Raw genomic sequence first — 11,114 nt, 5'->3', positions numbered from 1 at the left:
CCTAACCTCTGGATATGGTCTTGACATGTTCTCCCTCCTCTTTGTGGGCTATTTCAGCTAAGGCCATAGCTGTGGGGTCCTAGGAGGCTCTTGCTTTCCTGGCATATGGGACTTTCTGGTTGATATCCCCAGTTCCCCATCCCCCATTGCTACATACCTCTGTTCAATTTTCAGACCCTCTGTACTTTACCTCCATCTCTTCCCATACCTGATTCTTCCCCTCATTTTCCTTCCCCTCTTCTCTTCCTCCAATATTCCTTCCACCCTCTACTTCCCTTGATTATTTTGTTCCCCCCTTTGAGTAGGACTGAAGCATTCACTATTTGGTTTTCCTTCCTCTTATGCTTCATGTAGTCTATGAATTGTATCATGGGTATTCCATGCTCCTTATCTAATATCCACTAATCCATTTAGGGTTAGTCCTGAAAAATTTCTAGCATCTATACAACATAATGTAGGTCTAGAATAATTTCATCCTATGAAAGTTACTACTAATAAGCTCACCATTTTTAGTTCTTTCTGAACTCTGACTGGCTGGTTCAACCCATCTGTTGTGGATCAAACTCATCTCTGAGCTGACTGATTCATTCTTCTCACTGAATTGCTCTGCTTAGCCTCACACTAATGCTGGCAATTTGTTCTAATCTCCTGGATCCTTTTTATTATCTAACTCCTTCTCTTCACTTGTGTGTAGCTAGTTCTCTCTGCAAACTGTGTCTATAAAACTGTTCTTATAAAACCTGTCTCTGAACTCAATGAACAAAACTGCCGCAAACTCGACTGCCTTTCACTGCCTCTCATTTCTCCATTCTACTGAACTGACTGAATAGAACTCAGAGATATGTATGCCTCTGTCTCCTGAGTGTTGGGATTAAAGTCATGTACCACCATTCCAGGCCTTAAACTTTTTTTTCTGGCAAAGAACTTTGAACTCAGAGATCTGCATGCCTCTATTTCTTAGGATTAAAGGTGTGTGTGTATTTCAGCTGGATCACACAGACCTTGAAGATCTTTGGATGTGATCCCTTTCCAGAGTAGCCATGTTGCTGGATTAAACTTCATCTACAGGGGTCTTTTTATTTGAACCCATTTGTTGTAGAAGGAAGCTTCTTCTATAATGACCAAATAAGGCACTAATCTATGAGTATAGGAGACTACCTTTAGGAGATATTTTAATCCCTGCTTTCTACTGCACTTGCTTTCAATACTGTCTTTCAAATGCCATTTAATTATAGGGGTTTCTGCCAACATTTTTTCCTTCAAACCCATCACCTCTCCCCTTCCTACCTGATCCTCCTATTTTCATGTTCCCCTTCCTCTACTCTATTTCATTTATAAAATCCACACTCAGGGACATCCACATATCCACATTAGTTCCTTCCTCAGTGGCAATCTATCATCTTTGTCTATGGATCATTGTTTTTTTTTTATCATTTATGAGGTAGCTAATATGCAGTTATAAGTGAATATATTCATATTTATCTTTCTGGGTCTGGGTCACCTAATCCAGGATGATTTTTTTCTGGTTCCAGTCATTTGCAGGTAAATTTCATGATGCCACTCTTTTAAACAGCTGAGTAATATTTTATTGTGTAAATGTATCACATTTTCTTTTTCCATTCTTCTGCTTATGAATACCCAGGTTGTTTCTAGTTTCTGGCTCTCACAAACAGAGGAGCAATGAGCATGGTTGATCACACATCTGTGTTGTAAGTAGTTGTGCCCTCCTGCAGCCTTGAGCAGGCTGGAAAGACCTTCTTTACCATAAAAGACCTTGCTACAATAGGACCCAGGTGGAGTCATCCACCCTGGCTGCACATACAACTTCCTACAGGAACTTAGAAGAAATAGACTGCCCACTGAGCTTGTCTTGTGACATAATACAGCTGAAACAAAGGATGGGTTAGGTGAGGCTTTCCATATATATATATATATATATATATATATATATATATATATATATATGCTGAATACTAAACTTTGAGCCTTGATCAGAAAACTTTGTCTTGGCTTCATGTTTTTCTTGCCCCTCCATCTCTTTTTTTGTTTCCAGCCCTCCTTTTAGGTGAACCCAGTTCATCTGTGGCTGCTGGGCGGCTACAGGTAGTGTATGCTATATGTGGTATAACTAGGTCTGGTGTTAGATTGATTTTTATCTTGTTGAGCAAACACAACACTGGTTTTCATAGTGAATGTATAAGTTTGCACTCCCACCAGCAATGGAGGAGTTTTCACCTTGATTCATATACTCAGCAGCATAAGTTAACATGTGTGTTATTGATTTTAGCCAAGTAAGATAGAATCTCAAAGTAGTTTTGATTTTCATTTCTCTGATGGCTACAATGTGGAATGTTCAAGTATTTTTTATCCATATGAGACTGCTCTTTTTGAGAATATTCTGTTTAGATCTCTTCCCCATTTAAAATTACATGAAGTCCCACTTATTAATTGATGTTTTTGCCTGGGATGTAGGTGTTCTGTACAGAAAGTTGTCTTCTGTACAGAACTAAAAAATGCTCAAGGCTAGTTTCTAGTTTTTATTCTACCAGGTTCAGTGTATCTGATTTTAAGTTGAGATCTTTGACACAAATAGACTTGAATATGGTGTAAGATTATAAGCATGCATTTGGATTTATCTATGTGTAGAAATAAAATTTAAGCAGAATCATTAATTATAGATGCTGTCTTTTAACAATTATGTATTTCTTGCTTTATTATAAAAGATCACGTGTTCCTGTGTGTTTAAATTTATGTCTGGAATTTCAATTAGATTCCACTGATGTATGTACCTGTTACTATGTCAATATTATACAGCTTTTATTACTATAGCTCTATGTTGGGGTTCAAGAGTCACAAACAAACCACACAAACACCAATCTCAGACAGAAATGTTTTTTTTTTTTTTAATACAAACACTATGACTGATAGACCAGAGCTGTTGCTCAGTATTTAGGGGCTGAGGGTATGGCACTGAACATCTTTCTCTTTAAGCTTATAAAGGCTAAGACTGCAAAAACCACAATGAGCTCAGAAACAGGAACAAGAAATTGACTATGACTCAAGCCACTTTAGACCTAACAATTCATTTTGATCTTTAATTTGATGAGTCCTGTATAAAGCATTCTGGTATTTCTTAAGATTAACAACCCTCATACATACATAACATGGGATATGTCATCAGCCTGACCTTGCTCTGAATCAAGTTATTTGTGTGTGTGTGTGTGTGTGTGTGTGCGAGTGCGTGTGTGTGTGTGTATGTGTGTGTGCGTATGAATGATTGGCAGGCATACTACAGCAATAATATGAAATATATGGCAAACATGGAACAAAATGATTTCAGTATTGCTTGGTGGTGTTGGGGGCCAGATCTCAACAGTCTGTATACTAATTTGAAATTAGGGTTGAAGATTTTAGCAACCAGACATCTCCATTGCCTTCATCAGGGATATCAGGGTACATCATCTGTAGCTGCCAAGCTCTAGCACTTTTCCACCAACCACAGAAGTCACATATTCTCTTTATATACATGTATTACATCCCTTTATCAAAAGCCAGTGCCTCCCTTCTAGACTGTCTTTTCCCACTTTCACCCTGAGGCAGCCTCTGTCTATTCCATCCCCAGTAAATCTCTCATGTGAGATCTGCCATGTGGTGATTTTGTTACATTCACCACTTAGATATTAACAAGTGATACCTCCAGCAGTTCTTTGGTTAGAATTTTTTAGACATACTGTTTTTGTTTGGTTAGTTGCTTGGTTTTTGTTTGTTTTTGTTTTCCAAGTGAAGTTAAAAGTTGATCTTTCAATATCTGTGAAGAAATGTGTTGAGTTTGTGGGATTGAATTGATTCTATAAATTGCCATTTGGTAAGTAAAATTACACAAACATGGATTAGCTGAATAACTTAATTATGAACAATCCAGGATTCAATGAAAGAAAAGATAGTTTGAAGCACCTGAAAAGCAAGCCGTGAGCATTGAGTTTGGGATACTATGGTAGTCCTAAGATAGGAATTTGTCACAATAAGGTCAATATCAGTGGCAGAAAGATATCAGAATGAGTAGCTATTCAACTACAGCTTCAGGAATTACAAATTCAATTAAGTTAAATTCAAAATACACTTGGAGATACGGAGATATCTGTGGAAAGAGCACTTCTGAGAACCCACATAGTGGCTAACAACCACCTGTTACTACTTAACCAGATTATAAGACACCCTTTTCTGGTTCTTTTGTTACTGTACATGTATGTAATGCATAGACAAAAATCGAGGCAAATCATATAAAAGCATAAAACAAATACAGGTAATTAATAATAAAAAGAAAATTATTCCAATACAAGTAAATTGAGAGAAATTATAACAATTAACAGTAAACATTGTGTTATAAATTTTAAAACAAAATTTTAAAATTTTAGAATGTTCATTTTCCCAAAAAGTTAAACATAATTGAGACAATAAATGTCACAATCTCTGATTTACAAAAGTTACATCAAATGAGCTGATTAATTTCCACTGCCTATTTCAAAATCTCAAGAGAATGAGACCAAATTGTCCCAAAGGTTTGTGCATCACCAAGGGTGTAACTATTCATATAATCAGGTAAGTGTCTTGCAGACAAAAAAAAAACCCTACACTTTTTACAATAAGGTTTAAGACTCAAAAGAAAGATATTCTCTCTCTCTCTCTCTCTCTCTCTCTCTCTCTCTCTCTCTCTCTCTCTCGCTCTCGCTCTCTCTCTTCCTTTCTTTACAACCAGTAAGTCATTTTTGAAGGGGAGAACCCAGCCCTTGTTACTACCCAGGTTTGGTGTAGGTTTTGTGAATAATAAAGAAAAGAATTTCTGTCTTTCTGCAGAACTTTTGTTAGGGGCTCAGCCAGGCTTTTCAGCACTCGGGTAAAGAGGGCCAGATGGGCTATGAGGCTAGAACAGAAGGGAAAACCTAAAAAATGTGTGTCTAGCTTCTCTATATGGGAAAAATCACAGAGAATATAAAACATATATTTTAATTTTGAGAAATCATGAGAGAGGAAAAGCAGATTTTAAGGAAAGTGAGTGAATATAGTAAAACACTTGTGGTTTGAAAGTGAAGAGGAACACTGGGCATAGAATAGTTCAATCAGAACATACAGGGTACTGAGAAGAAGACAGGAGGAAGGGCCACACAAATAAAGTGGAATGGAAAATTTCATAGGAAATAGCTGTTTGCTTATGTTAATTAAAAAAACAGAGGTAGAATAGTCTATGCTAGAGAAAAATATCAAAAGTACCAATTTCCATAAGAATTATGAGTTAAGGATTAATTTCCATTGGAATTATGAACTCTGGGAGGAAGAAACAAGTAACCTACATGAGGAAAGATTATTAGAAAGATTAATATCAGTAATCTTGATATTATCTTGATACATTGATAGCAATATAATAACTGTAATATGCTGCTGAAGCACTACATTTTCTGCAGTGCAGGATTACATAAGTTGAAATGTTGTGTAAAATGAATCACACTGTGAAGAAATGCATATGACAGCTAGAATCCTTAACTTAATAATAGGTTGTATCAATTCAAATTCATGAGGATAACAGCAGAAAGAACAAATGTGTGACTTACTTTTATATATATTTTAACATCTTTGCCAATGGGTTATCTGAAATTATATCATGGTCTATGTAATTATAGGAATATTACCAGAAAACAAAGTGGTACATATTCTGGATAAAGCTGAATCTGAGGTTTGACCTTTAAGGAAATAATATAATTAAGAAATTTTGTGTTATTTTTGTCACTTACTAAGCTAGTTTTCGGAAACTCCCTGTATAAAGCAATATTTGTTTGTTGTTTGTTTTTCATTTCTCTCATTCTCAAATATTTGAGGGACAGGATGGCTATATTAACTATTTTGAAGGGAGAATAGAAAGACAGAGAAATGTTTGAAAAGACAAGAACACAGATAGACTGGCTTAAAAATGTGAAATTTCTGTCAGTCTTCATGAGAGACTTTTTCTTAGAAGAGACTATCCCCTTGCCTTCCATTTTCCTGTGCTTGTTCTTGGCAATGGTGTATATGTATGACCATATCCATTTCCTGTTGAAAATGCTCTATTTTTCCACAAGAGTAGTTTCTAATACTCAACAAGATTATCATTAAACATGAAGTATGTCATTATCTGTGCCTAGGACACTATTCTAAGACATAGAAGTGTATATATAGCTAAGTATATGAGGATCAGAGATGTAGATATACATATGTAGATGGTCTCTATATGAATGCTAGTGAGAAAGTCAAATTTTTCTGCCTTGAATCTTATCAATTACTATAAACAAGTAAAATATTACTACAAAGAAGTAAAAAATTTGCTTTATTTTTATCATTCCATGTGGGATTATTAATAATTAGAACTGTCTGAAGTAAAGAGCATAGTAATAGAAAAAAGTGATTAGCATTCATCTAATTTTAAACTTTACTATAGCAGAGTAAAGAATAAAGTGACACAAGATATAACCAAAGAAGCACCACACAAAATGTTAAGAATATGTAAAGATATGACAGAACTATAATTTATAAATTTCCAGTTTGTAATACTGAATGCCAATTTAAGATAATCAGTGATTATATGAACATTAGTCCTATCATTTTGGAACTTATAGAATTATATTAAAAATTAACTAATTTAAAATAAGTATAATACAATCTTATTATTGTATAATCAGGAATAAAAAAAGGAAGGATTTGCAGTTTAATCCAATGTATTTTAAGAAGAAACTACAGTATGGGGATTTTATTAGTTTGTACCATAATCCTTCTTGAAAATTGCCTATAGTCTGTCTAAGGAATGAAGTACACAGATGATATACACTTTACCTTTCCTATAGGGTTCATAGGCAAAAAAGTGTTTCCTAATTAACCTATTTCTATTATTTTTCTCAATTTCAGGGCTAATCTTCATACTGTTACAGGCACATAATGTTGCTGTCTGGAAGAAACAATAGTGGGATAATATTCACCCTCTTGGGCTTCTCAGATTACCCTGAAATGAAAGTCCCTCTCTTCTTGGTGTTTCTCATCATCTACTACATCACTGTGGTAGGGAATATTGGCATGATCCTCATGATCAGAATTAACCCCAAACTGCACACTCCTATGTACTTCTTCCTCAGCCACCTCTCCTTTGTGGATTTCTGCTACTCTTCTATCATTGCTCCAAAGATGCTGGTCAACCTTATTTCAAAAGACAAAACCATTTCATTTATTGACTGTCTAGTACAGTATTTTTTATTTTGTGTCTTTGTAGTTACTGAAGCTTTTCTATTAGTGGTTATGGCCTATGACCGATTTGTGGCCATTTGTAACCCTCTGCTGTACACTGTAGTCATGTCACAGAAACTTTGTGTCACACTGGTGGTGGGCTCCTATGCATGGGGGTTCACATGTTCCTTGACACTGACATGTTCTACTATACAATTATCCTTTCATAGTGTCAATAGAATCGATCACTTCTTCTGTGAATTCTCTTCACTATTAGCTCTTTCTTCCTCTGATACTCGCATCAGCCAATTACTGCTGTTTGTTTTTGCCACATTTAATGCTATCAGCACATTATTCCTTATCCTGCTGTCTTACCTGTTCATTGTTGTCACTGTCCTTAAGATACATTCAGCCAGTGGGCGCCGCAAGGCTTTCTCCACCTGTGCATCCCACCTGGCAGCCATCACTATCTTCCATGGTACCATTTTATTTCTTTTTTGTGTGCCCAACTCTAAAAATTCCAGGCTCACAGTCAAAGTGGGTTCTGTGTTTTACACAGTGGTGATCCCCATGCTTAACCCCCTAATCTATAGTCTGAGAAATAAGGATGTCCAAGACACAATTAAAAAAGTAATTACCATGAGCTCTTGTGTTAAGAGTGATAGACACAATTAAAATTGTCAGAAATTTTTAGTCAAGTAATTTCTTATTGGATATTATATTATTTTAAGATCTTTCATGAATATATAAACTGTCTCCATGTATGATCTTAAACATACTTTTACAATTAATAGAGTTAATATTATGCATGGATAAATTTGGGGTTTAGTTTAGAAAAACAAAACTTAGTTCTTTTCAGCTTCTAAAAAGGAGCAATGAGTTCTTTTATTTTAGCATTTCTTTCCAAATTTGGTCATATATTTTAAAATACAATATTAAATTTACTTTTTCTTATAATTGTCATCTGAAAATACTTGTATAATCAAAAAATATTATTCTATCTTCTATTCTTATCAAATACTCAAGACACAAAACATCTTTTGAAACATTAGAAGGTTTTCATTCTCACATAAAATAGAAATTATTGTAATATGAGAACTAGTGCTTGCCTTCAAAGATGCAGATATACAATAGTTTGGCAAGGATGAATCTGATGATTGAATAATACAGAAATAAATTCTGTAAAGATTTGGAAGAAAGGAATATTGTAATTGATTAAAGGATAATAGGAGGAAACTTTCACAAAATATATATAATTATAAATTTCTTTTTTAAATATATGTATATATTTACAAAATACATATTTCTTTTGTAAATATATATATATATATTCAGGCATATAAGAATATTAATATTGTGTCAGTAATCCTGAAAATATTTGAGAGCAAGTATGATCTTATTAATGTGTAATTACATATCTATGTGCTTGGCAATAACAGTCACTTAAATAACGTATGCTTATTATTTTTAATGAATATCAAGTAAGACAGTGAGAGAGCCTATGATGGATTCAACCAAAATCTGAAACTTGTATCTTGGATTAAAAGAAAATCTGACAGCTCCATTCATGGATTCTGTAGTCCTGTCTACCTTTTATTTTATACTAATACTGATGCAAGACACAGAAAACAGGAATCAAAAGATAACCTCCTTCCAAAGGTTGTACAAGCAACAATGATTGCTTGGGAGAAAGGACTTCCTGACTGCCCAATTCAGGACTGCTTCAATTTATGTGGATATCACAAATTCCATCTTTCATGGTACCATTTCATTCCTCTTTTGTGTTGATAACCCTAGGAATTTTAGGTTTATAGTCAAAGTAGAGTCTGTTTTAGACACAGTGGTGATCACCTATCTGAATCCCTCTTATCTGGAAATATTCTAGTGATACTCTCTCATGAACAAAGCTTTTCAGTGACATGGCTGTCTTCCAGTTTATTCCTTAACCTTGGTCCTCTAAGTAATGTCAATAAATTCAGTAAGCTTGACTTGGATGGGGTTCTTATTTTTGTCTGTTATTAGTGCCTTCTCTTAGAAGAATACATGTTTACTATTCTTTCACAAGAATATATGAATACACAATGAATACATCTTTACTATCCTTCACAAGAAGAAACAAATCAATTTAGATTTATTATGATGCTTGCTTGGGGTAAAGATGATCACATTTTATAAAAAATAAAAATCTATCAATGGGTCTTACTTTTTCTAATAATTCAATGAACATTCAAAGAGATAAGTTTCACAATGTTATTTTTATACTAATATATAATTTTCCATGGTCTTACAGATATAATAGTTCTATGTTCTTATTTGCTATGAGGATATTAGGATAATCAGAATATGTTTGTGGCCAGCCTGCTCTCCATTATGAATTCACTTCAAGCATTGGATATCAACATCTTATCTCACCTCTCAATTAAATTAATAATCTAGTAACTCAAAAAATAGTAGAAAGGAAGAATAATAAACAAACAATAATACAATCAGAACAGAAAATAATAAATAGTGAAAATAGAAAACATCTCTTAGTATTCTTAACTGCCAAACTTCAACTCACATTTTTTAAAATTGAAAACAGTTTCTTCTCTTGTATAATACATTCTAAACACAATTTCCCCTCCTTCTATTGCTCCCAACTTCCCTCCATATCTAGTCAGATACTCAACAAACTCTATCCTACAGCAGATCTACATGCACATGCATGTTTATTGATACACTGCTCTAAACAGCAAGAATAAGAATTCACTAACAGATGAATACATACCTGTCACATGGCATATATGAAGAATGAAATTTTATTCACTGTAAAGAATACAATTATATTCTTTGTAAGAAGGTGAATAAAACTGAATTTTATATTAATAAGTCTTAAATACAAATATTAGATGTTTTCTCTCATACGTAAGTTCCAGATTCAAATATTTATAATTTGAATATATTTGTTTGTTTTTCATGAATGGATAACGGGGTAATATGATACAATAAAACAATCTTAAGCAGGCAGGATAAGAATCAAATGAAGATTATAGAATACATACTATGTAAAAGTAGAAGAAGGGTTTTTACAGAAAAGAAGGCCACCACAGTATCTAGACCATTGTATACAAAATAAGATTAATGGAATAATATCAGTAAATAAAACATATTATGAATAAATAACATAACAAAATCTATATCTTTTTATGATCACTACACACATTAATAATGAAACATAAACATAGCCTATGATATTTCCCCAGTCAAAGAAGAGACACCAAGAAGACAGGATAATAAATTTAATGTACATTTTGGAGAAAATCCAAGAATTATTTTAAAAAAAGCAAAGAAAGTTAAATTGCCAATATATGTGAATATACAAGTTTACACTGGAATATAGTAAACAATGAATCAAAATTGGTTTATTACTTGTAACACATTTATACATTTACTTACCCAAGAGTTTAGTAATGCAGAAATCAGAAAGGGATTGGTAAAATAGGTCAGAAATATTTAATTCTCAATATTCATTAAATCTACATATGTCCTAAAAATAAACACTATAAAAAACCATAATAAAAATGTAATAAAGTTGTACATTTATAGTGAGCTTATAATATTAATGGCTATAAAAGAAATTCCAAGCATTTTTAAAAGAATAAGGCAAGTCCTAAAATATTTCTCATTCATGTCTTTAGGTCTAAGATAAGTTGAAGACTCACCAAAATCCTTATGTACAACACCTGCTAGGATGTTGTACATCATAACTTCCAGGACTACTATCTATAATATAGATAGTATAGGTGCTCTATCATTTTACTGTTGAGGGACTCTGCCTTTTTAGAGGTATACATGGTGTGATAATATTTCTAGTGTCAACTAAAAATAAATTT

General features: G+C 33.5%; 1 protein-coding gene across 1 annotated transcript; it reads left to right on the top strand.

Annotated features, from left to right (window-relative positions):
- Positions 1-4,640: 4,640 nt before the first annotated feature.
- On the top strand, positions 4,641-9,230 carry LOC117704122 (olfactory receptor 5D18-like). The gene is made up of 2 exons (XM_076928270.1): positions 4,641-4,755; positions 6,931-9,230. The coding sequence occupies exon 2, from the start codon at positions 6,961-6,963 to the stop codon at positions 7,915-7,917; it is 957 nt and encodes a 318-aa protein (XP_076784385.1). The 5' UTR covers positions 4,641-4,755; positions 6,931-6,960; the 3' UTR covers positions 7,918-9,230.
- Positions 9,231-11,114: the final 1,884 nt, after the last annotated feature.

This window comes from Arvicanthis niloticus, chromosome 2, assembly GCF_011762505.2.
Source record: "Arvicanthis niloticus isolate mArvNil1 chromosome 2, mArvNil1.pat.X, whole genome shotgun sequence".
Classification (NCBI taxonomy): domain Eukaryota; kingdom Metazoa; phylum Chordata; class Mammalia; order Rodentia; family Muridae; genus Arvicanthis; species Arvicanthis niloticus.
This window is presented reverse-complemented; position numbering and strand designations above follow the sequence as displayed.